Source organism: Taudactylus pleione, unplaced genomic scaffold (genome assembly GCF_031769625.1).
Source record: "Taudactylus pleione unplaced genomic scaffold, aTauple2 ptg000318l, whole genome shotgun sequence".
NCBI classification, from domain to species: Eukaryota; Metazoa; Chordata; class Amphibia; order Anura; family Myobatrachidae; genus Taudactylus; species Taudactylus pleione.
In genome coordinates, this window is record NW_028284719.1 from 208263 (window position 1) to 235307 (window position 27045).

General features: G+C 47.9%; 1 protein-coding gene across 1 annotated transcript in view; it reads left to right on the forward strand.

The window, feature by feature from the left end:
- TTC34 (tetratricopeptide repeat domain 34) overlaps positions 1-27045 on the forward strand; it is a 155731-nt gene that overhangs the window by 75364 nt on the left and 53322 nt on the right. Inside the window, exons 6-7 of the mRNA XM_088442863.1 lie at positions 1385-1658; positions 5264-5478. Coding sequence (XP_088298989.1) covers positions 1385-1658; positions 5264-5478 — 489 coding nt within the window. The remainder of the gene's footprint in view (positions 1-1384; positions 1659-5263; positions 5479-27045) is intronic.

Here is a 27045-nt window from a genome sequence, read left to right on the forward strand (position 1 = left end):
GGGAATGCCTCCGTCTAGGCAGCCACGCCCCCGGCACGCCCACCAAAGGGGGCGTCCTGTCACTCACCATCGACAGCACACCCCCTTTGTAGCGAGACCCATAGTGACGGCTTGACCGTCGCTATCCGGGTCTCGCGCATGCGCACGACGGAGCCGGCACCCTCGTGCGCATGCGCACTGGGCCAACATCGATCCGCTTGCTGAATTAGGCCCTCAGTGCCAGTACATTTCTGATACTGTGTGTCTCAATTGCAACAGCGTCTCTGTGTGTACACACTGTGTAATGCATGCACTGTACATATTCTTAGGGATTTTGACACACTCGCAGTAGCAAAATATCGCTGACTTCTGTAAACATCGGCATTGGTGATACTCAGCATTAGGCCCAATATAGGTTTTCGTACTTCACTGTAAAATCTGGGATACGTTCAGTATCCCGACAGCCAGGATGCCGGCACTTAGAATACTGACGCCGGATTAACGATACCTATCAGAATCCCAGCGCTGGCATCCCAAAGGTAAGTAGTGGAGTTAGGTGGAGGATTAGGCGTTAGGCACTAAGGGAAGGGTTAGGGCTAAGCACTAAGGGGGGAGGGTTAGGTTAAGGCACTATGGGGAGGTTAGGTTTAGGCACCGAGGAGGGAGGGTTAGGGTTACGGGTAGGGAGAGGGGGAGGGTTAGGATACCTGCCAACGGTGGGCAGCACAGACAGTGTAATGGTTAGCATTACTGCCTCCCACCACGGCCCTACCTGTGTTGAGTTTGTATATTCTCCCTGTGCTTGCGTGGGTTTCCTCCCACACTCCAAAAATATACTGTCAGGCTAATTGGCTCAAACAAAATTAACCCCTAGTGTGTATGTGCGTGTAGATGTGGTAGGGAAGATAGGGCCTGATTCAACAAGGAACGCACAGGAGAGAACGCACGCACAACTCGTTACAGCTAAGTTACATTCCTTCAGTTGCAAATAGAGACGCGACCGAAAACCGTATGACTCTGCATCGCCGTTACTTTCGCCCAGTTCCGGAGCATGCGCAGCACAACAACACGCAAGATAAGCCCTGCAAACAGGCGCACGCTCCTCTGCGTGAGCCTCTTACAGTCAAGCATAAGTGTCAGTAGTGGTGAAAGGGTTAAACACCAATGCTATACGTAACCGTTCCCCTGTTTGCTGGAAATGACAAGAACTATTCAGAACTTCCTGGTCCTCAGAAGTTGGACAGATGCCGAAGCTCCTCATTTACCTGCACTAACAATAGATCTGTTACCTGCCCTGGGCTTTAGCTGTCCAGAGGTTAATTAAAGTGAAGATATTAATGACTTGACTGTTCTGTCCACGGTGCACGGAAATAATTATTTCTATTTTTTTTTTTTTAATGCAAAGGAAGCGATGTGTGACATAGTGTTGGCAATCAGAACAGACAGCAGCCACGCCGTCCAAGAGATCCGCTCTTTGAAGCCAGAAACTCAGCGACTGATGACGGATTGGCTGTTTGACCACTGCAGGACGTCGCTAGCAGAAATGCTCAGTGCCAATAAGACCTTCCAGAGTGACCCCACATTTAGGGACCTGGAGCTTATCGCAGAATCTCTGATTAAGATAGACGACACACAAGCAAAGATGCACATATTCTACACAGATATCCTTATTGCAAAGGGTAAGTGATATCACATTGTGTAATTATATCACAAGAGATGCTAATATAAATATATATATATATATATGTCTAAACTGGTAAAAATATTTGTGTAAGCAGTGACTATAACGACAGGTGAAATATAGATGTCACCTTTCTCTCGTGACTTATAATCATACTTACCTACGCTCCTGGAAGATCCGGGAGACTCACGATTTTCTGGTAGTCCCCTGCACCCTGGGAATCACAGGTTCATATGGAGGAGGCGGGGCTAAAGTAACACGGATTGCATGGTTTTAGATTTGAAGAGGATCTGCGGTTTGTTGCATTTTGCTGAGATGAGGGCAGAGCCTAATAACGTAAAGTGCCGCGGACCCGCCCCACAAGTGCCAGCTGCTTCTCCCCTCCGGGTTTCTCATGGACAGGAGTATTGAAAAGTGGTCAAGTTTGCTTCTAGCATCACATAATTAAGGGTATGACCAGCAGAAGTTTAGGCAAGAGCCATCTATGTAACCTGGACCTGATTAACAATGGGGCGGATGGGACTACATCTTCAAGCATCCCATTTTGGATGAGTACATGGCGTCATTACTCGCATACATAGCGGCATTTATCTACATGGGGGACACAGGCAGGGATCCGGAGCTTGGTGCATATGGGGGATGCGGTCAAACCAGTTTCCTGAGTTTTGACTGCATTTTGGGCTTAATGCATCCTGCCCTGGGGCTGATAGTGTAGCGGGTGTACATGCCCACGCAGGCGCTGGTCACATCTCCCCTGCTGCTCACAATGGTATGCAGTCAGGAAGCCGGCGGACCTAGTCCCGACAGCCGGCTTCCCGACTGTCATATCCCAGCAAAGGTCTAAAGACAGGCATCCATATGCCGACGCCTGTCATTAGACATATACCAGGAGCCCGACGCCCGGCATCCAGATCAAAGGGGCGCCGGGCGCTGAGCGCGGATTGCCACGGAGGGGGTGAGGGTTAGGTTTACGGTTCCCGGGGGGGACTTAGGGTTAAGCACCCCCCGGGAGGTTAGGTTTAGGCTAGGGGAAGGGGGGGTTAGCGTTAGGCACCCCCGGTGGGGACTTTTGGTTAGGCACCCCCCCGGGGGACTTCGGGTTAGGCACCCCCCCCTGGGGGTCTCAGGTTTAGGCAGCGGGGAAGGGGGGGTTAGGTTTAGGCACTGGGGGGGAGGTTAGGGTTAGGCACCCCTAAGGGAGGGTTAGGATTAGGGGGTAGAAATAGGTTAGTATATACTTACCTTTGAAGATCAGGATTTCCTCCTCTGCCGGGATGCCGCTGTCGGGATTCCATCCACCGGGCATGGGTCCGGTGGTAAATCATACCGATTCCCTCACAATAGCCCCCTGATTATTTGCAGCCCCAGGCCCACGTGACCCTTAATCCAGCCCCCACTAGTCCACATTCGCTCATCTTACAAATGCCCCAGGTGTCTCCTTTTACCATTCATGCTTACTCTCCTGGAATGTCCTTGAGATTCTCATATATATTCTACTGCTCTCCCGGACTCCTAAGAGAGTACACACCCTACCAGATCCTGCTAATTTCTGTATTGATGTGTTGGTCTGGGGACTTCAGGACTTCATACGCAGTGAATCATTGTGCCTCCCCTGCTGCACAGTGCCGCAGTCTGCGTTTGACATACGCCACCCCCAGTGACGTTACTCTTGGGGCTTACCCCATTCCCAGCTGCCCCCAAGCACTTAGGACCTCACTCAGAGTCGGTCGCCAGCTAACGAGTGCCCAGACCCAACCTCAGGGTCTGGTCGTAAGCCCCGATGGTGATCACCATCGCGACCATCAACCTGGTCGGTCGTTAAGCTGTGGGTGGACCACAGCTTAACGATCGTCAATGAGGCGATCGTTCAGGATGCAAGCGGCCGCCCTGATTCAGTGCATCTAACGACCGCCTCTGAATGAGGTCCTTAGTTCCTTCCTCACTCCTATCCTCGGTCATGCACCTGCAGGGCAATACCATCTGTATGTGCTGGCTATAAGACAGCTTCTGACTACAGATAGCTATTTGTGTATCGACTATGGCTTGTTCCTGACTAGCACTGTGCCTGCTGTCTGACTGATTGTCTGTTTCCCATTACCAACCCAGCGTTCCCGTATGGCTGAGACATTACTTCTTTGACTTGTTTCCTGACTGTGCACGTGTGCAGTCCGTCCTGTCCCCTAGCCCATCCCTGATCACAATTCTGCCTAGCCCTCAGTCTTCAGGACCATCTTGCTGCCTAGCAGGTGAACCTGTGGGTGTCTCATTATGTAACCTGTCATCTCTTGGCTATGATCCTGGTGAAGACCAGTCACCAATTAGACTCTGTTACTCAGGTGAGCCAACACCACAGTAAGTCTACACCCAAAGTCAGCAACTTCAGACAGTCTGTGAAAGGTGAAACAGGGGGGGTGGTACATGTTTACATGGACGACGGATAAAGTAATGGCAGAAAGAAAACCTAGATTGACCTGTTCTAGTTTGTGACCATCTGTAAAGTAAAACAATAATAACACAGGCTAGGACTTCTTTCAGTAACAAACCGGCCGTGCTGCAAAAATGTTGAGAAAATACAAAAACGAGCCGAGGGTCTGATTCAGAGCCGCTCGTAAGCAGCCGCTCGTTCGCTCTGAGCGATGTTCACACAACTGCGCATGCGTATGGGTCATAATGCGCATGCGCAAACCAGTCATTGCGGTCGGAAATCGTGCGCTCGCAAAACAGCGAGGGGCTGCTAATTTGATTGACAGAATGTACCGTTTGTGGGTGGTAACAGGGGAAGGTCCTTGAAAACGGGGGAGTGGAGATCCGAACGCAGGCGTGCCAAACGGTCAAAAGGGCATTTAATGGGAGTGCATAATTAGTAAAGGAGCGTCATCGACCACGTCACTTGGTTGTCTCTTAGCCTGAACTGCTCGCAGTGATTGCGGGAAGTAAAACCTACCACAAGCAGTGCGAGCAGTTCAGATGCCTTTCGATGTACCCGATTAATCTAATAAATAGCGGAGATGACGTGTGATGCGAACGGCAAAGGGGCGTCTTTACAAAACAGCGAGCGCATTTTTCGTTCGCTTGCTCCGACATAGAGGCGTCAACAAACCGCAAAGAGCGAGCGCTCAATTTAAATAGCCAGCCCCTTTTTTTGAACGACCGTCCGCAAATAGCGTCCGGCTCTGAATCAGGCCCTGAGACCGGTCATCGGAGTCTCGGCAGCTGATGAGTCATTTGCCACAAAATCAGATGACCAGAATTTCATCGCTGGGTTTAACCACGTCACAGCCAATTAGCAGTTTGTCATACACAGACATAACCTCTGTGCACCAACATACAGCATACTCATATTTTACAACTTATGATCTATTTATTAACTATTGAAAATAAAATACAGTAGCTCCCCCCAAAATTTTTCTACCTTTCTACCAAGGTGTTCTATAGTTGGCGGTAGCCCAGGCTGGCGAATCTCTACATAAAAACTGTTCTATAATGATATAGGGAAGGAGATGTTGCCAATAGCAACAGATCCTGTCATGTGAGCCTATTGTCATTAACTATATATTTCTCATGTAGTTAGCATTATGTTTTGCTATTGCATTTTATCAACAGAGAATTATGAAGAGGCCTTCACCCACCTGAAAAAGTCTTTCACCAACAGCGCTATTGATGAGTCCGCGAAAGCCCGGTACGGGGTTCTCCACGTCAAGTGCCGCAACGTTCTCGCGGCTGCTCAGGAACTTTCCACGTTGGCTGGGAAAAACCCCAGTGAAGTGGAGATTCTGGTGAAGTTTTTGGACAAAAGGCAAAGACAAAGCCTATCGCAGGTAACAAGCTATCTTCTTTCCAGCTGCAAATGCCTTGTACCGATGTGTCCTTGTACACTGAGCCTCAAAACGCCACGTGGCGGGCGCGTGATGACCGGAGCGAGTGACCTGCGCTGGGCGGTGTAGTGTAGCAACGTCTTCTTTAAATGGAAGTCTTATTTGTACTGCAGATGTAGCAAAACACCACTCTGCGACTGTCACTGCACAGGAATTGGTATTAAATATGAACAAAATCGCAGATGAAGCACAATGGCACTGCGGCCGCTGCATTGTATACAGACTCAGTCGCAGGCTAATGTACAAGTGTCGCACATCAAATTAATAGGTGCAGTCTCATTAAGCGTTTTTTTTTAATCGCATTGTGACTAAGACGCATATTTGAGCAAAAGAGACGCTCAGAGCCAGCCAAGCCACGTAGGACCTGGTGCGCCAAGAAGGGCTATTTGGCATAATTTCGGCCATGACACATCTGTATAAAGGAGACATAGGCCCTGATTCAGAGCCGGACGCTCTGACCAGAGCGCTCGCTCTGAATCAGGGCCCACCTCCATAAATATGGAGCGTCCTCCTGGACGCTCGTATAGCTGTGGGTCACCACCCACAGCATATACGAGCGTGCAGGATGATGGTCGCGATGGTCTTGACCATCGCGACCATCGCCACTGCGAGCTGAAGCCTGCAGTTGAGTTTTTCAACCGCAAGGCCAGGAGTGATTTTGGCTCTATCAGAGCCAAAATCACTCCCACTGACATCACTAGTGATGTCAGTGGGGCCGGCTTCTGACGGTAGGCGTTCCCATGGGAACGCCTCCGTCTGGCAGGCACGCCCCCGGCATGCCCACCAAAGGGGGCGTGCTGTCAATCAACATCGACAGCACGCCCCCTTTGATCAGACACTACGAGCGAAGGAAAGTCCAGACCATCGACCCACTTGCGAGCGGACAGCCGCTCGCGAGTGGGTCTGAATCAGGGCCATAGTCCTCTTTTCACCAGTGGAGCACTAAGGGCTGATTCAGCAAGGAACACACGGATGCAGACGCACGCACCCGGCCGCTGCGAGAATATGCTAATGAATGCATACGCACAGCAATCGCAGCAGAATAATCAGATGTCCAGCACTACATAATACCACCCACTTCCCTTTACTTGCGTCCTCTATACCTGGCAAGACAGCAGAAACATCGGTAACATCGAGAACCATCGGACCCATACGCACAATAGTGGCTGACCTGACCCTCCCGCAGACATAGCGAGACTTCCAGTGTGCAACTAGACCTCAGGCTGCGTCCGCTTCCGCAAGGGCTTAATTATGCACGCCCCTGAAACGTCGTCCAAACGCACAGGCACGCCTGACCACTCCCCCGTCACCACCGACAAACGTCACTTCCTGTCAATCACTTGTCCCAGGGGCTGTGGACTCCCTGCGTACACATACTCCATCGCACTGGCCAGTTCACGCATTTGCACTGCCATCGACCGCTTGCGGGAATCTGCATCCGTGCGTTCCTTGCTGAATCAGGCCCTAAATCCGCTATAATTTAATATATCTGGAAGGAAAAAAAGGTGAAAATACAAAGCTGGCTCACAATCAGTGTTCTATGTAAACAGTACTGTACCACTGAAGGGTGTGTTTTTAGGGAAGAAAAAAAAAGACACTCTACAGAAACCATGTATATCCAGAAGTAAAGTCCCATATCAGCGCACAGACACAAGTAATAAGTAATTTAACAAGTTTTTATCTGTCGTTCCAAAAAAAGCCACAAACCCATTATGTATGATTCTGTATAAGGCCCACAGAATACATTTGGAAATTACACCATTGCAACAGTTATTGCTGTCCCTGTTATGCATTAATTGATCACGATTAACATCCAGGTATTTACTAAGCATGGGTTTTGTGTTTTCAGTGGTTTTCCGATATGCAGATGTACTAAAGCCCAAACTGACAGAACCCGATGAGAAACCAAACTTTAGAATGACCGTCAATGTTTTTTCTCTTACTATCCCAGGTTTTACTAAGCTGTATGTAAAAAAAAGTGTAAACATTTTTAAAAAATATCCGTAGGGATTCCAGCCCTGGGCTGGCCAGTCTAGGGCTGGTTGATTTTATGGAAGGGGGACCCCAGACTGTGTGACTCACTGCTATAGTGTCACCAGCCCTGTTCAATTCAGCCAACGCCATTTAAAAAAATTAAATAAAAATAAAAAATATATATATGCAAACAAGAAATGAATGAAGGTGGCACTCAGAGACTTCAGTATAGGGTAAATCAAGCACCCACTGCGGAGTAGCTTTAATGTGACTTCATGTCAGCGTCAACGTTTCGGGGATCGAGTCCCCTTTCTCAAGACAATGTTGTCTGAGAAGTCTCTGAGTGCCACCTTCATTCATTTCTTGTTTGCATATGCATTTGGGGAAACTATACCCCTTCGGAAGTCACCGGAGCTATTTACAGCTGAGAGGACTGGTGAGTGCCGGGTCACAGTTGGATATATATATATAATATATATATATATGTATGTATTAGGGGTGAGCGGGTTCGGATTTCTGAAATCCGAACCCCCCCGAGCCCCCCCGATCCGAGTCCGATCCGAATCAGGCTCGACTTTTCCCGCCTGACTCGGATCTGAAATCGAGGCAAAACGTCATCATCCCGCCTTCCGAGTCTCGCGGGTTTTGGATCCTATATAAGGTACCCACGTCGGCGCCATTTTCTCACTCGGCTGTGGACAGTGAAGAGGGAGGGTGGGAGTTAGGGCTGTGTAGTGTAGTGTAGTGTAGTGCTGCTGTTGTCCACTACTTCAAAGTCCATAGGGGCTGGCTGTGTTGTGCTGTGCTGCTGTTGTTAATAGGGGCTGTGTCCACTACTTCAAAGTCCATAGGGGCTGGCTGGACTGTGTTGTGCAGTCAGTTCTCCATAGGGGCTGTGTCCACTCCAAAGTCCTGTGCAGTGTCCCAGTCCTAAAGAGGTGCTGTAGTGTTGTCCAGGGGGTGCTCTGTCCATCAGGGGTGCTCCCCCCAAGTGCTAAAAAAATAATATATTTTCTGTGTTTGTGAATTGTGTGCGCAGTAGCCGCACGTGCATCAACAAAGTAGTGCCAAGCGTGCGCCTGTGTCATAAGTAAAGGGCCGGCTGGCTTGACCGTTAAAGGGTGCTGTAACCCCCGAAAGTACACTCCAGTCCAAACCAAAAAAAAATTATTTTCTGTGTTTGTGAATTGTGTGCGCAGTAGCCGCACGTGCATCAACAAAGTAGTGCCAAGCGTGCGCCTGTGTCATAAGTAAAGGGCCGGCTGGCTTGACCGTTAAGGGTGCTGTAACCCCCGAAAGTACACTCCAGTCCAAACCAAAAAAAAAATAATCTTCTGTGTTTGTGAATTGTGTGCGCAGTAGCCGCACGTGCATCAACAAAGTAGTGCCAAGCGTGCGCCTGTGTCATAAGTAAAGGGCCGGCTGGCTTGACCGTTAAAGGGTGCTGTAACCCCCAAAGTACACTCCAGTCCAAACCAAAAAAAAAATTATTTTCTGTGTTTGTGAATTGTGTGCGCAGTAGCCGCATGTGCATCAACAAAGTAGTGCCAAGCGTGCGCCTGTGTCATAAGTAAAGGGCCGGCTGGCTTGACCGTTAAGGGTGCTGTAACCCCCGAAAGTACACTCCAGTCCAAACCAAAAAAAAATTATTTTCTGTGTTTGTGAATTGTGTGCGCAGTAGCCGCACGTGCATCAACAAAGTAGTGCCAAGCGTGCACCTGTGTCATAAGTAAAGGGCCGGCTGGCTTGACCATTAAAGGGTGCTGTAACCCCCAAAGTACACTCCAGTACAAACCAAAAAAAAAATTATTTTCTGTGTTTGTGAATTGTGTGCGCAGTAGCCGCATGTGCATCAACAAAGTAGTGCCAAGCGTGCGCCTGTGTCATAAGTAAAGGGCCAGCTGGCTTGACCGTTAAAGGGTGCTGTAACCCCCAAAGTACACTCCAGTCCAAACCAAAAAAAAATTTATTTTCTGTGTTTGTGAATTGTGTGCGCAGTAGCCGCACGTGCATCAACAAAGTAGTGCCAAGCGTGCGCCTGTGTCATAAGTAAAGGGCCGGCTGGCTTGACCGTTAAAGGGTGCTGTAACCCCCGAAAGTACACTCCAGTCCAAACCAAAAAAAAAATTATTTTCTGTGTTTGTGAATTGTGTGCGCAGTAGCCGCACGTGCATCAACAAAGTAGTGCCAAGCGTGCGCCTGTGTCATAAGTAAAGGGCCGGCTGGCTTGACCGTTAAAGGGTTCTGTAACCCCCAAAGTACACTCCAAACCAAAAAAATATATATTTTCTGTGTTTGTGACTTGTGTGCACTGTGGCTGCACGTGCATCAACAAAGGAGCAGCGCCAAGCGTGCGCCTGTGTCCCATAAGTAAAGAGCCGGCTGGCTCATTTCTTAAAGGGTGGTGTAACCCACAAAGTGCACTACTCTCCAGCAAAAATAAAAAAATATTTTCTGTGTTTGTGTGCGCTTTAGCCGCACGTATATATATCAATATAACATAAATGGAGGACCAAACTTTCTCTGATAAAAATAAAATAGGGAAAGATCAAGAACCACTTCCTACTAGTGCTGTTGCTGCTGCTGGGAGTTGTTCATCATCCCAGAGAGGAAGTAGGAACATCACTACTTTTACTAAACAATTGACCCTCCAACAGTCCCTAGCGATGAGGATGAAGTACGACAGCAGTCATCCTGAAGCAAAACGTATAACTGAGGCCTTGACTGCTATGTTGGTGTTAGACGTGCGTCCGGTATCCGACATTAGTGCTGTGGGATTTAGACAATTGATGGAGGTAGTGTGTCCTCGGTTCCAAATCCCGTCTAGATTCCACCTGCATCCTCAAAGCAGCAGCGACAAGCGTGCGTCTGTCTGTTAAAGGGTGGTGACACCCTCAAAGTGTGCTACACAAACAATTAAAATATTGTTCTTTTTTCTGTCTTTGTGAATTGTGTGGGCTGTAGCCGCACCTGCATCCTTAAAGCAGCTGCGACAAGCGTGCGTCTGTCTGTTAAAGGGTGGTGACACCCTCAAAGTGTGCTACACAAACAATTAAAATATTGTTCTTTTTTTTTCGGTCTTTGTGAAATGTGTGGGCTGTAGCCGCACCTGCATCCTTAAAGCAGCAGCGACAAGCGTGCGTCTGTCTGTTAAAGGGTGGTGACACCCTCAAAGTGTGCTACACAAACAATAAAAATATTCTTCTTCTTTTATCTGTCTTTGTGAATTGTGTGGGCTGTAGCCGCACCTGCATCCTTAAAGCAGCAGCGACAAGCGTGCGTCTGTCTGTTAAAGGGTGGAGACACCCTCAAAGTGTTCTACACAAACAATTAAAATATTGTTCTTTTTTTTCGGTCTTTGTGAAATGTGTGGGCTGTAGCCGCACCTGCATCCTTAAAGCAGCAGCGACAAGCGTGCGTCTGTCTGTTAAAGGGTGGTGTAACTCTCAAAGTGCTCCAAAAAATAAAAACTATTTTTTTTATGTGTTTGTGACTTGTGTGCGATGTAGCCGCACTTGCATCCTCAAAGCAGCAGCGACAAGCGTGCGTCTGTCTGTTAAAGGGTGGTGACACCCTCAAAGTGTGCTACACAAACAATAAAAATATTCTTCTTTTTTCTGTCTTTGTGAATTGTGTGGGCTGTAGCCGCACCTGCATCCTTAAAGCAGCAGCGACAAGCGTGCGTCTGTCTGTTAAAGGGTGGTGACACCCTCAAAGTGTGCTACACAAACAATTAAAATATTGTTCTTTTTTTTTCGGTCTTTGTGAAATGTGTGGGCTGTAGCCGCACCTGCATCCTTAAAGCAGCAGCGACAAGCGTGCGTCTGTCTGTTAAAGGGTGGTGACACCCTCAAAGTGTGCTACACAAAGAATAAAAATATTCTTCTTCTTTTTTCTGTCTTTGTGAATTGTGTGGGCTGTAGCCGCACTTGCATCCTCAAAGCAGCAGCGACAAGCGTGCGTCTGTCTGTTAGAGGGTGGTGTAACCCTCAAAGTGTGCTCCACAAACAATAAAAATATTCTTTTTTTTTTTCTGTCTTTGTGAATTGTGTGGGCTGTAGCCGCACTTGAATCCTCAAAGCAGCAGCGACAAGCGTGCGTCTGTCTGTTAAAGGATTACATCGGTGACAGCATCCAAGTAGGCATGTCAGACAGTCCGTACCTGTACTGGCAGGAAAAAGAAGCAATTTGGAGGTCCCTGTACAAACTGGCTCTATTTTACCTGAGTTGCCCCCCCTCCAGTGTGTACTCGGAAAGAGTGTTTAGTGCAGCCGGGAACCTTGTTAGCGAAAGGCGTAGGAGGTTGCTTCCACAAAATGTGGAGAAGATGATGTTCATAAAATGAATGATCAACTCTTCCAGGGAGACCAGCCTCCAGAACGTACAGAGGGACCTGTGGTTCCAGCAGGGACGAATTAATACTCTGTGAGGATGAGGATGTACATAACACTGAAGAGGGTGAGGAATCTGTGGATGAGGAGGATGAGGACGACTTCTTGCCTCCGTAGAGCCAGTTTGTGCAGGGACAGATTAATTGCCAGCTTGTTTTGTGGGGGCCCAAACGAACCAATCATTTCAGCCACAGTTGTGTGGCAGACCCTGGCGCTGAAATGATTGGTTTGTTAAAGTGTGCATGTCCTGTTTATACAACATAAGGGTGGGTGGGAGGGCCCAAGGACAATTCCATCTTGCACCTCTTTTTTTTCTTTGCATTATGTACAGTTTGGGGCCTAGTTTTTCAATGCCATCCTGTCTGCCACTGCAGTTTCACGCCTAGATGGGTCACGTGTTTGTGCCGCCCACTCGTGTCGCTTAGCATAGTCATCCAGCTACCTCGGTGCAACCTTTTGGACATAAAAACACTATTGTGAGGTGTGAGGTATTCAGAATAGACTGGAAATGAGTGGAAATTAAGGTTATTGAGGTTAATAATAGCATAGGAGCAGAAAAACCTACAAATTCTGTGATTTTAGCTGTTTTTATGCTTTTTTTCAAAAAAATACAGATCCAAAACACAAAACCCAGAACCCAAAACACGGAAGGGTGGTTTTGGCAAAACCAATCCAGATCCAAAACACGAAGAAAGATCCAGATCCAAAACCAAAACACAAAACACGAAAAGTGGCCGGTGCACACCCCTAATATATATATATATATATATATACTAGGGGTGAGCGGGTTCGGATTTCTGAAATCCGAACCCCCCCGAGCCCCCCCGATCCGAGTCCGATCCGAGTCAGGCTCGACTTTTCCCGCCTGACTCGGATCTGACATCGAGGCAAAACGTCATCATCCCGCCTTCCGAGTCTCGCGGGTTTTGGATCCTATATAAGGTACCCGCGTCGGCGCCATTTTCTCACTCGGCTGTGGACAGTGAAGAGGGAGGGTGGGAGTTAGTGCTGTGTAGTGTAGTGTAGTGTAGTGCTGCTGTTGTCCACTACTTCAAAGTCCATAGGGGCTGGCTGTGTTGTGCTGTGCTGCTGTTGTTAATAGGGGCTGTGTCCACTACTTCAAAGTCCATAGGGGCTGGCTGGACTGTGTTGTGCAGTCAGTTCTCCATAGGGGCTGTGTCCACTCCAAAGTCCTGTGCAGTGTCCCAGTCCTAAAGGGGTGCTGTAGTGTTGTCCAGGGGGTGCTCTGTCCATCAGGGGTGCTCCCCCCAAGTGCTAAAAAAATAATATATTTTCTGTGTTTGTGAATTGTGTGCGCAGTAGCCGCACGTGCATCAACAAAGTAGTGCCAAGCGTGCGCCTGTGTCATAAGTAAAGGGCCGGCTGGCTTGACCGTTAAAGGGTGCTGTAACCCCCGAAAGTACACTCCAGTCCAAACCAAAAAAAAATTATTTTCTGTGTTTGTGAATTGTGTGCGCAGTAGCCGCACGTGCATCAACAAAGTAGTGCCAAGCGTGCGCCTGTGTCATAAGTAAAGGGCCGGCTGGCTTGATCGTTAAGGGTGCTGTAACCCCCGAAAGTACACTCCAGTCCAAACCAAAAAAAAAAATATTTTCTGTGTTTGTGAATTGTGTGCGCAGTAGCCGCACGTGCATCAACAAAGTAGTGCCAAACGTGCGCCTGTGTCATAAGTAAAGGGCCGGCTGGCTTGACCGTTAAGGGTGCTGTAACCCCCGAAAGTACACTCCAGTCCAAACCAAAAAAAAAATTATTTTCTGTGTTTGTGAATTGTGTGCGCAGTAGCCGCACGTGCATCAACAAAGTAGTGCCAAACGTGCGCCTGTGTCATAAGTAAAGGGCCGGCTGGCTTGACCGTTAAGGGTGCTGTAACCCCCGAAAGTACACTCCAGTCCAAACCAAAAAAAAAATTATTTTCTGTGTTTGTGAATTGTGTGCGCAGTAGCCGCACGTGCATCAACAAAGTAGTGCCAAACGTGCGCCTGTGTCATAAGTAAAGGGCCGGCTGGCTTGACCGTTAAGGGTGCTGTAACCCCCGAAAGTACACTCCAGTCCAAACCCAAAAAAAAATTATTTTCTGTGTTTGTGAATTGTGTGCGCAGTAGCCGCACGTGCATCAACAAAGTAGTGCCAAGCGTGCGCCTGTGTCATAAGTAAAGGGCCGGCTGGCTTGACCGTTAAGGGTGCTGTAACCCCCGAAAGTACACTCCAGTCCAAACCAAAAAAAAAATTATTTTCTGTGTTTGTGAATTGTGTGCGCAGTAGCCGCACGTGCATCAACAAAGTAGTGCCAAGCGTGCGCCTGTGTCATAAGTAAAGGGCCGGCTGGCTTGACCGTTAAGGGTGCTGTAACCCCTGAAAGTACACTCCAGTCCAAACCTAAAAAAAAATTATTTTCTGTGTTTGTGAATTGTGTGCGCAGTAGCCGCACGTGCATCAACAAAGTAGTGCCAAGCGTGCGCCTGTGTCATAAGTAAAGGGCCGGCTGGCTTGACCGTTAAGGGTGCTGTAACCCCCGAAAGTACACTCCAGTCCAAACCAAAAAAAAAATTATTTTCTGTGTTTGTGAATTGTGTGCGCAGTAGCCGCACGTGCATCAACAAAGTAGTGCCAAGCGTGCGCCTGTGTCATAAGTAAAGGGCCGGCTGGCTTGACCGTTAAGGGTGCTGTAACCCCCGAAAGTACACTCCAGTCCAAACCAAAAAAAAATTATTTTCTGTGTTTGTGAATTGTGTGCGCAGTAGCCGCACGTGCATCAACAAAGTAGTGCCAAGCGTGCGCCTGTGTCATAAGTAAAGGGCCGGCTGGCTTGACCGTTAAAGGGTGCTGTAACCTCCGAAAGTACACTCCAGTCCAAACCAAAAAAAAATTATTTTCTGTGTTTGTGAATTGTGTGCGCAGTAGCCGCACGTGCATCAACAAAGTAGTGCCAAGCGTGCGCCTGTGTCATAAGTAAAGGGCCGGCTGGCTTGACCGTTAAGGGTGCTGTAACCCCCGAAAGTACACTCCAGTCCAAACCTAAAAAAAAATTATTTTCTGTGTTTGTGAATTGTGTGTGCAGTAGCCGCATGTGCATCAACAAAGTAGTGCCAAGCGTGCGCCTGTGTCATAAGTAAAGGGCCAGCTGGCTTGACCGTTAAAGGGTGCTGTAACCCCCGAAAGTACACTCCAGTCCAAACCAAAAAAAAATTATTTTCTGTGTTTGTGAATTGTGTGCGCAGTAGCCGCACGTGCATCAACAAAGTAGTGCCAAGCGTGCGCCTGTGTCATAAGTAAAGGGCCGGCTGGCTTGACCGTTAAAGGGTGCTGTAACCCCCGAAAGTACACTCCAGTCCAAACCAAAAAAAAATTATTTTCTGTGTTTGTGAATTGTGTGCGCAGTAGCCGCACGTGCATCAACAAAGTAGTGCCAAGAGTGCGCCTGTGTCATAAGTAAAGGGCCGGCTGGCTTGACCGTTAAAGGGTGCTGTAACCCACAAAGTACACTCCAGTCCAAACCAAAAAAAAAATTATTTTCTGTGTTTAGCCGCACGTATATATCAAATCGATATAACATAAATGGAGGACCAAACTTTCTCCGATAAAAATAAAATAGAGAAAGATCAAGAACCACTTCCTCCTAGTGCTGAAGCTGCTGCCACTAGTCATGACATAGACGATAACATGCCATCAACGTCGTCTGCCAAGGCCGATGCCCAATGTCATAGTAGAGGGCACATACAATCCCAAATGGCAAAGTTCAGGAAAATGACCTTGAAAAAGACATTTAAATCAGCTGAAGAGAAACGTAAACTTGCCAATATGCCATTTACGACACGGAGTGGCAAGGAACGGCTAAGGTCGATCCCTAGTATGTTCATGACTAGTGGTTCAGCTTCACATGACGATGGAAGCACTCCTCCCACTAAAAAAATCAAAAGAGTTAAGCTGGCAAAAGCACAGCGAAGAACTGTGCTTTCTAAGAAGATATCACAAATCCCCAAGGAGAGTCCAAGTGTGGTGGTGGTTGCGATGCCTGACCTTCCCAGCACTGGACGGGAAGAGGTGGCTCTTTCCACCATTTGCACGCCCCCTGCAAGTGCTGAAAGGAGCACCCACAGTCCACTTGCTGATATGCAAATTGAAGATGTCACTGTTGAAGTACAACAGGATGAGGATACTGGTGTAGCTGGCGCTGAGGAGGAAGTTGGCGAGGAGGATTCTGATGGTGATGTGGTTTGTTTAAATCAGGCTCCGGGGGAGACAGTTGTTGTCCGTGGGATGAAAAAGCCCATCACGGTCATGCCTGGGGCAGAAGACCAAACATTCCACCTCTTTGGTCTGGCAATATTTCTATCCAAATCCGGACAACAACTGTCTTGCCATATGTACCATATGTAAAGGTGAAATAAGTAGGGGTAGGGACGTCAACCACCTAGGAACATCCTCCCTTATACGGCACCTGCAGCGCGTTCATAAAAAGTTACTGTCAAGTTCAGAAACTTTGGCTCAGACCGTAAGCAGTCCAGGGACACCTAAATCCCGTTGTCCTGTTGTATCCAAGCGCCTGCAAACCACACCGTCAACTCCCTCCTCGTCAATTTCCTCCTTAGTCAGGATCGGAAGTAGTCCTGCAGGCCATATCACTGGCATGACTGACTCTCCTATCCGGGATTCCTCCGGAGGATCCTGCATTGCTACGCCTACTGCTGCCGCTGCTGCTGTTGCTGCTGCTGCTGGGAGTCGTTCATCATCCCAGAGAGGAAGTAGGAACACCACTACTTTTACTAAACAATTGACCCTCCAACAGTCCTTAGCGAGGAGGATGAAGTACGACAGCAGTCATCCTGAAGCAAAACGTATAACTGAGGCCTTGACTGCTATGTTGGTGTTAGACGTGCGTCCGGTATCCGCCATTAGTGCAGTGGGATTTAGACAATTGATGGAGGTAGTGTGTCCCCGGTTCCAAATCCCGTCTAGATTCCACTTCACTAGGCAGGCGATACCGAGACTGTACAGAAACGTCAGAAAAAGTGTCCTCAGTGTCCTGAAAAATGCCGTTGTACACAATGTCCACTTAACCACGGACATGTGGACAAGTGGAACAGGGCAGACTAAGGACTATATGACTGTGACAGCCCACTGGGTAGATGTATCACCTTACGCAGCAACAGCAGCAGCGTCACCAGTAGCAGCATCTCAGAAACGCCAGCTCGTTACAAGGCAGGCTACGCTGTGTATCACCGGTTTCAGTAAGAGGCACACCGCCGACAACCTCTTAGAGAAACTGAGGGAAATCATCGCCCAGTGGCTTACCCCACTTAGACTCTCCTGGGGATTTGTGATATCTGACAACGCCACCAATATTGTGCGGGCATTACATCTGGGCAAATTCCAGCACGTCCCATGTTTTGCTCACACAATAAACTTGGTGGTGCAGAATTTTCTGAAAAGCGACAGGGGCGTGCAGGAGACGCTTTGGGTGGCCCGAAAAATTTCTGGCCACTTTCGCCATTCAGCGACTGCGTGCCGAAGACTGGAGCGCCAGCAAACACTCTTGAACCTGCCCCGCCATCACCTGAAGCAAGAGGTTGTGACGCGGTGGAACTCAACCCTCTATATGCTTCAGAGGATGGAGGAGCAGCAAAAGGCCATACAAGCCTATACATCCACCTATGACATAGGCAAAGGAGGGGGTATGCACCTGACTCAAGCGCAGTGGAGAATGATTTCCGTGTTGTGCAAGGTTCTTCAGCCCTTCGAACTTGCCACACGTGAAGTCAGTTCAGACACTGCCAGCTTGAGTCAGGTCATTCCCCTCATCAGGCTTTTGCAGAAGCAGCTGGAGAAAGTGAAGGAGGAGCTAAGACGGAGCGATTCCGCTCGGCATGTGGGACTTGTGGATGAAGCCCTTCATTCGCTTTGCCAGGATTCCAGGGTGGTCAATCTGTTGAAATCAGACCACTACATTTTGGCCACCGTGCTCGATCCTAGGTTTAAAGCCTATGTGGTGTCTCTCTTTCCGGCCGACACAAGCCTGCAGAGGTGCAAAGACCTGCTGGTGAACACACTGTCAGCTGAAGCGGAACGTGACACGTCAACGGCTCCTTCTTCATTTTCTCCCGCAACTGGGGCTGCCAGGAAAAAACTTAGGTATCCTAAGCAACCTGCTGGCGGTGATGCAGGGCAGGCAGGACCAAGTTTGGACATCTGGTCCGGACTGAAGGACCTGGCAACAATTTCTGACATGTCTACTGTCACTGCATATGATACTGTCACCATTGACAGAAGGTGGAGGATTACATCGGTGACAGCATCCAAGTAGGCATGTCAGACAGTCCATACCTGTACTGGCAGGAAAAAGAGGCAATTTGGAGGCCCCTGTACAAACTGGCTCTATTTTACCTGAGTTGCCCCCCCTCCAGTGTGTACTCCGAAAGAGTGTTTAGTGCAGCCGGGAACCTTGTCAGCGAAAGGCGTAGGAGGTTGCTTCCACAGAATGTGGAGAAGATGATGTTCATCAAAATGAATTATCAGCTCTTCCAGGGAGACCAGCCTCCAGAACGTACAGAGGGACCTGTGGTGGTGGATTCAAGTGGGGACGAGTTAATACTTTGTGAGGATGAGGATGTACACACTGAAGAGGGTGAGGAATCGGTGGATGAGGAGGATGAGGATGACATCTTGCCTCCGTAGAGCCAGTTTGTGCAGGGACACATTAATTGCCAGCTTGTTTTGTGGGGGCCCAAACGAACCAATCATTTCAGCCACAGTTGTGTGGCAGACCCTGGCGCTGAAATGATTGATTTGTTAAAGTGTGCATGTCCTGTTTATACAACATAAGGGTGGGTGGGAGGGCCCAAGGACAATTCCATCTTGCACCTCTTTTTTTCTTTGCATTATGTACAGTTTGGGGCCTAGTTTTTCTAACTGCCATCCTGTCTGCCACTGCAGTGTCACTCCTAAATGGGTCACGTGTTTGTGCCGCCCACTCGTGTCGCTTAGCATAGTCATCCAGCTACCTCGGTGCAACCTTTTGGACATAAAAACACTATTGTGAGGTGTGAGGTGTTCAGAATAGACTGGAAATGAGTGGAAATTAAGGTTATTGAGGTTAATAATAGCATAGGAGCAGAAAAACCTACAAATTCTGTGATTTTAGCTGTTTTTATGCTTTTTTTCAAAAAAATACAGATCCAAAACACAAAACCCAGAACCCAAAACACGGAAGGGTGGTTTTGGCAAAACCAATCCAGATCCAAAACACGAAGAAAGATCCAGATCCAAAACCAAAACACAAAACACGAAAAGTGGCCGGTGCACACCCCTAGTATGTATATATATATATATATATATATATATATATATATATATTTTTTTTTTTTTTTTAATTTCTTCACAATTTTTAACATGATATAAGCCTGCACAGATCCTATTGCCTTTGCAGTGAAATAGAAGTTTAGTAGCCGACGAGGATCGATGGTGGGTTCTGTTTAGAAGGTGAAAGCGAGCTTTAGTTAATGCTGCATTTTCAGTTTCAAATCTGCTGTCAACCCGAGGTGGATCCCACCAGTTTCTAACTCCTTGCAAAACCGACTCTTCAGCTTGGTGTACAGCGGGCCTGATTCACTACAGATCGCTATTGCGACAGCGGCTGGGATTAGGCACACAGGTCTGCTGTGAAAATACACTAATGAATGCAAACGCAATGCTGTCTCACAGCCAGCATAGAGACGCCCACTACCTCTATCTCGCATCTGTAATACCTCGCAGTCCTGCGTATACATCGGAAACATCGTGTAACATCTGCCCCTCACGCACAATTACGACAGGTCAGACCGTACTCAGAAATTGCTAACCTCGTCACACGCAGTGAGTACACAAGCTACGTATGCCGTCGCAGTGGGTAATTTAGGCATGCCCATGCAACGGCGTTCAAACCGACAGGCACGCCTGCGTTTCGCCGACCACCCCCCAAATGCTGACTACCTGTCACTCACTCTGCAATGGCTTTGTGTGAGCTGCGTGATCGCAGTGTGATCGCAGTGTGATCGCAGTTCTGTGGATGCACACGCACAGTGTGATGCATGCACAGTACAGAACAATCGGCCGTCTGCGTATGCTATCGCAATATCGATCCGTAGTGAATCATGACCACTTTGCGTGATATTGTTCGTACAGCCAACGAGGGCATCTGTCCGTGGGTACAGTCGATATGTCACAGACATATTGCATCGGCCTGCAGCACAGCAGATGCCGATTTAGCTTGCAGATATATCGGTACGTCTGGCTGTGCGTACGGGAGATCTGCTGACTGACCCATACAATGGAACCGCCGACACTGACATCACACCTAGGTGGGCAGTTGTGATCTCTGGGCAGACATATCGTGTGGCCGATTGGTAAGTATGGGTGCTTACCAAAATTGGTCGCTTGTTCTGCGTACCCAGCTTTAGTAAATTTAGGGCCTGATTCAGACCCACTCGCGAGCGGCTGTCCGCTCGCAAGTGGGTCGATGTTATGGACTGAGCATGCGCACGACGGAGGGAGCTCCGTCGTGCGCATGCGCCAGACGCGACGAGCGAAGGAAAGTCCTTCGCTCGTTGTGTCCGATCAAAGGGGGCGTGCTGTCAATGTTGATTGACAGCACGCCCCCTTTGGTGGGCGTGCCGGGGGCGTGCCTCCCTGACGGGGGCGTTCCCACGGGAACGCCTCCCGTCAGAAGCCGGCCCACTGACATCACTAGTGATGTCAGTGGGAGTGATTTTGGCTCTGATAGAGATAAAATCACTCCGGAGCTTGTGGTTGAAAACCTCAACCGCAGGCTCCGGCTCGCAAATTCGATGGTCGCGATGGTCTCGACCATCGCGACCATCACAATGCACGCTCGTATAGCCTGTGGGTGGTGACCCACAGCTATACGAGCGTCCAGGAGGACGCTCCATGAAAATGGAGCCCAGCCCTCATTCAGAGCGTGCGCTCTGCTCAGAGCGTACGGCTCTGAATGAGGGCCTTAGTACCTAGTCTCAGACCAATGAGAATAAATTGGACAATTATTCTCTTACTTCTGAGAAAGCCAAGTCACTACCTGTAAACCTTATTTAAGCGTGGCTTTCAAGCCAGGGGAGTGAAATTATCCTAGTAGATAATATACATTGTTTCTTGTTCTTAAATTGTATCTTTATTTTATACACATTAGATAAGTATCAACAAGTCCAAGCGCTTTTACCCTCACAATCATGTGTCTCATGTATTTAATCTTAAAGCCCCCACACACGGAGCGATATAGCGGCAGATCCGACAGTTTTGAACGATATTGCCACTATATCATTTCCTGTGTGGGCACGATATCGTCCACTGTTCGCTCCCGTGGGGTCGTCCGTCGCTCCTCCGGATCTTTCTGCATGTTCAATTGATCTGGAGGATCGACGAACGATCGGCCACCGGATCGCTCCGTGTGTGGGGACCGCCCGATGTGTTGGATCGGCCATCGCATCACAAGGTGCATATCACACTGTGTATGGGGCCCTTTAGAGTCTCGTCCTTTAGGAGGAAACTGACACATTCAAACAAAGCAAATTACAGCTGACGTGTGTTCAGCTCTTCTCTGGGTCCATTACCTTCAGAATTTCAAGACCGTTGCAGAAGGGGAGCTGGGGAAGGGGCTTGTCAAGGTGCTTAAAATGTTGTAGGAGCTTAGGCAATAAAAACCTAAACAATCAAATATAATACTCCAAATATGCTTTTATAGGGGATGCCTTTATTAGGTTTACAATAACAATGTCAGTATTCACCACAACGTCAACAGTTATGATGTTGAAGACAATATGTTGACACATCTGAAATGTCAACCTTTAAAATCCCATCATTCTCAGGATGTAGACATTAGGGCAGGCTTTTCTTTCAGTGACAGGCTGTCAGCGTTTGGGGGTGGTGACGCGCGGGTGGGGGGTTTGGAAGAATGTCTGTGCATTTAAACGCCGTTTCATGGGCGTGCAGAAATTAGCCACTGCAATTGCATACGCAGCATGAAAGCTCTCTGCATGCGAGGAGACTTGCAGTGTTTGCAACTGGCTAGACTTGGTGTAATTGCTGAGTGACTGTGTGATGTGCGTCGATGGTACCGATGTTTATGCCAAAGAGCGTCATTGGACGGATATGAGAAGGCGGCAGTGGGCGTCTTTATGTTGGCTGTGTTTTGGCAGGCATTAGCATATTTTAGTATTTTAGTAACTGTGAACCATAGGCGATCCTTTATTAAACATCTGCAGGATGAAACACTAGTTACTGATAAACTTGCTCCAAATCACCCCCCGCTCCTTCCTCTGAAAGCCACAGAGAACTTTCACGCTAACCAAATTAAACTAAATATTGAGCAACTAAACCGTATTCATACAAAGGATCCCAAGCTTGAAGGGATGCTAATTTATTAAATACAACAAAAACCACAATTCACCCCTTGGTGAAATGCGTCGGGCATTGAGACCGAGGCTTAAAGAGGAGAGAACTTGACAGACGTGAGCGTTATTGTGTGCGCTGATAAATAGAGAAACCACAGCGAGATATGAATGGGTCTATCTTTATAATACGCTTATATCCTTGTTATTATGTACATCCCTATTCTGCACAAGCTCTCTCTTTTGTTTTGGTAAATATGTAACTATATACTGCATGTTTTATAATCAGGCTGAATGAAAAGTTCCCTCTGTTAATATAATATATTGCTTTGTAACATGCATCCCAATTACTGAAATCAAAACATGTGCAAACTGATTTATACTGGAACGTATTTTTATTACAAAACTAGCTTTGTTTACATACATCTCAGTAGGAGTAGATGAGCTCACCCTGGCCTGTAAATCATTTATTTTTTTACTCCATACATTGTAATATGGCAGGCAGAATGATCTGGATGTAAAGAACAGTTTATATAGGGTCTAGGGTGCCTGATGCAGTAACATGATTTGACAAATGACCATCTAAGTATATGTTTGTTGAATTTTTAATTTTTTTTTTTTTTGATGAAACGTTCCCGTAGGGATTGCTAAAACGTATGTGAGAGTTATGGTGCGTACACATGGTCATTGGGTTATTGGGGCTAGGGTGCCTGATGCAGTAACATGATTTGACAAATAACCATCTAAGTATATGTTTGTTGAATTTTTGTAATTTCTTTTTTTTATATAAAACGTTCCCGTAGGGGTTACTATGACGTATGTGAGATTTATGGTGCGTACACAAGGTCAGATATAACAGGACGATACGAACGATAACGATATCGATCATATCGTTATCGTTCCTATCGTCCTGTTTTTGGGCCCTTCCAACCCTCAAACGATGGTCATTGCGCAGGCATGGTTGGTCGATATCAATATCAACCATTGCCCGTGCATGCAGGCCAATATGGTTACTATAGGGACCCGCGAATGTTGAGATAGTCGTTTGGGGGTTGGTACATGTGCTGGATGGTCGATATCGAACATGCAGGACAATCAGACAATGATATCTGATCGTTTGTATGGAGCTTTAGAGTGGTCCAAGAGGCAAGAGATAGTATCATTAACATTTTTTTTTAGTAAGTTTATGAGAAGTACTTATAACCGGTCAGGATAAGTATAATAATCAGTTCATGCTGATTAATTGGGATATAGGAATTCTACCTGAACTGTGCACCCTATAGAATAATAGACAGATATGCTCCTTATTGAATTTATAGAGAACGAGGTCATGGATGGGGTTAGGGCTGTGCTCTAAAATAAGTATGGGCCCCCAACACCCAAACACTAATAAGTATGGGCCCCTAACACCCCACCCATACGTATATATCAACCTCATGTTTCCAGTTTTTATTGAAATGTAAGCAATTCAGGTCCAGTGGATATCCTGAAACGACACAAAGGTAAGCAGTAAACTGATAGAGGTTACAAAGAAAAGTTTAGGTTAGCAATAACTGAAAAAAAATATTACATGTCGGAGTTATAAGAAAGGCCTTTTCAGGGAACAAGTAATGGGTTTAGAACTAACAGCAAAGGAAAAGAGCTCCTGCCTGTCCATGAAGCACTGCCCGTGGACTACGGAAGACTGGCGGAAGGTTTATGGTCCAATGAATCAATATTTTAAATCTTTGGTTCATCGTGCAGGGTTTTTTGTACGCTGTTGAGTAGGTGAAAATTAGGGGTGTGCACCGGCCACTTTTCGTGTTTTGTGTTTTGGTTTTGGATCTGGATCTTTCTTCGTGTTTTGGATCTGGATTGGTTTTGCCAAAACCACCCTTCCGTGTTTTGGGTTCTGGGTTTTGTGTTTTTGATTTGTATTTTTTTGAAAAAAAAAACATAAAAACAGCTAAAATTACAGAATTTGTGTTTTTTTCTGCTCCTATGCTATTATTAACCTCAATAACATTAATTTCCACTCATTTCCAGTCTATTCTGAACACCTCACACCTCACAATATTGATTTTAGTCCAAAAGGTTGCACCAAGGTAGCTGGATGACTATGCTAAGCGACACGAGTGGGCAGCACAAACACGTGGCCCATCTAGGAGTGACACTGCAGTGGCAGACAGGATGGCAGTTTGAAAAACTAGGCCCCAAACAGTACATAATGCAAAGAAAAAAAAGAGGTGCAAGATGGAATTGTCCTTGGGCCCTCCCACCCACCCTTATGTTGTATAAACAGGACATGCACACTTTAACAAGCCAATCATTTCAGCGCCAGGGTCTGCCACACGACTGTGGCTGAAATGATTGGTTAATTTGGGCCCCCACAAAACAAGCTGGCAAATAATCTGTCCCTGCATAAACTGGCTCTACGGAGGCAAGATGTCGTCCTCATCCTCCTCATCCACCGATTCCTCACCCTCTTCAGTGTTATGTACATCCTCATCCTCACAGCAGTATTAATTCGTCCCCGCTGGAATCCACCACCACCGGTCCCTCTGTACATTCTGGAGGCTGGTCTCCCTGGAAGAGTTGATAATTAATTTTTATGAACATCATCTTCTCCACATTTTGTGGAAGCAACCTCCTACGCCTTTCGCTGACAATGTTCCCGGCTGCACTAAACACTCTTTCGGAGTACACACTGGAGGGGGGCAACTCAGGTAAAATAGAGCCAGTTTGTATAGGTACCTCCAAATTGCCTCTTTTTCCTGCCAGTACAGGTACAGACTGTCTGACATCCCTACTTGGATGCTGTCACCAATGTAATCCTCCACCATTCTGTCAGTGGTGAAAGTATCATATGCAGTGACAGTAGACATGTCAGAAATTGTTGGCACGTCCTTCAGTCCAGACCAGATGTCCAAACCGGCCCTTGACTTATGACACAAGCGCATGCTTGGCGCTGCTACTGTGTTGATGCACGTGCGGCTACAGCGCACACAAGTCACAAACACAAAAAAAAATAGTTTTTTATTTTTTGGAGCACTTTGGGGTTACACCACCCTTCAACAGACGAGCCAGCTGGCCCTTGATTTATGACACAGGCGCACACTTGGCGCTGCTACTTAGTTGATGCACATGCGGCTCAGCGCACACAATTCACAACACAGAAAATAATATTTTTTTTATTTTTGTTGGAGCACTTTGGGGGTTACACCACCGTTTAACAGATTTATGGGACACAGGCGCGCGCTTGGCGCTGCTCCTTTGTTGATGCACATGCGGCTACTGCGCATACATTTCGCACACAAAAACAGAAAAAAAGAATTTTTTGTTGTGGAGCGCACATTGGGGGTTACACCACCCTTTAACAGACTTATGGGACACAGGCGCACGCTTGGCAGTGCTCCTTTGTTGGCGGACGTGCGGCTACAGCGCACACAATTCACAACTCAGAAAATAAGAATTTTTTATTTTTGTTGGAGTGCACTTTGGGGGTTACACCACCCTTTAAGAGATGAGCGGGCCCTTTACTTATGGGACACAGGTGCACGCTTGGCGCTACTTTGTTGATGCACATGCGGCTACTGCGCACACAATTCACAAACACAAAAAATATATATTTTTTATAGGAGTGCACTTTGGGGGTTATAGCTCCCTTAACGGACAAGCCAGCCGGCCCTTGATTTATGACACAGGCGCACGCTTGGCACTGCTCCTTTGTTTATGCACGTGCAGCCACAGTGCACACAGGCCCTGATTCAGAGCCGAACGCTCTGACAGAGCGCTCGCTCTGATTCAGGGCCGTCCCTGCTCCTTTTTGGAGCGGCCTCCTGGCCGCTCACATAGCTGTGGGTGACCACCCACAGCTATAGCGAGCGGCCAAAATGATGGTCGCGATGGTCAAGACCATCGCGACCATCAGGCTTGCGATGAGACCCTGCGGTAGGGTCTCGCTGCCGCAAGCCCAGGAGTGCTTTTGGCTCTATCAGAGCCAAAAGCATTCCCACTGATATCACTAGTGATGTCAGTGGGGCCGGACCCAGACGGTAGGCATTCCCATGGCCTCCGTCTGGGCAGCCACGCCCCCGGCACGCCCACTAAAGGGGGCGTGCTGTCAATCACCATCGACAGCACGCCCCCTTTGGTGCGAGACCCTTAACGACGGCTTGGCCGTTGTTATTTGGGTCTCGTGCATGCGCACTACGGAGGCGCCTCCGTCGTGCGCATGCGTACTTGGGCACCAACGACCCGCTTGCGAGCGCTCAGTGCTCGCGAGCGGGTCAGAATCAGGAGTGGACACAGCCCCTATGGACAACTGACTGCACAACACAGCCCAGCCAGCCCCTATGACAGCAGCACAACACAGCCCAGCCAGCCCCTATGGACAACAGCAGCACAACACAGCCCAGTCAGCCCCTATGGACTGAGTGGACACAGCCCCTATGGACAACAGCAGCACAACACAGCCCAGCCAGCCCTAGCTCCCACCCTACCTCTTCCGGAGTGAGAAATGGCGCCGATGCGGGGACCTTTCATAGAATCCAAAACCCGCAAGATTCGGAAGGCGGGATGATGACGTTTTGCCTCGATTTCAATTCTGAGTCAGGCGGGAAAACCTGAGCCGGACTCAGTTCCCGGCTCGGATCGGGGGGGTTCGGATTTCAGAAATCCGAACCCGCTCATCCCTAGTGAAAATATGGTTCTTCAGTGTGTTGGGTGTTTAAGATTTAAAAGAACCGTGCTATTAATAACAAAATACCCCA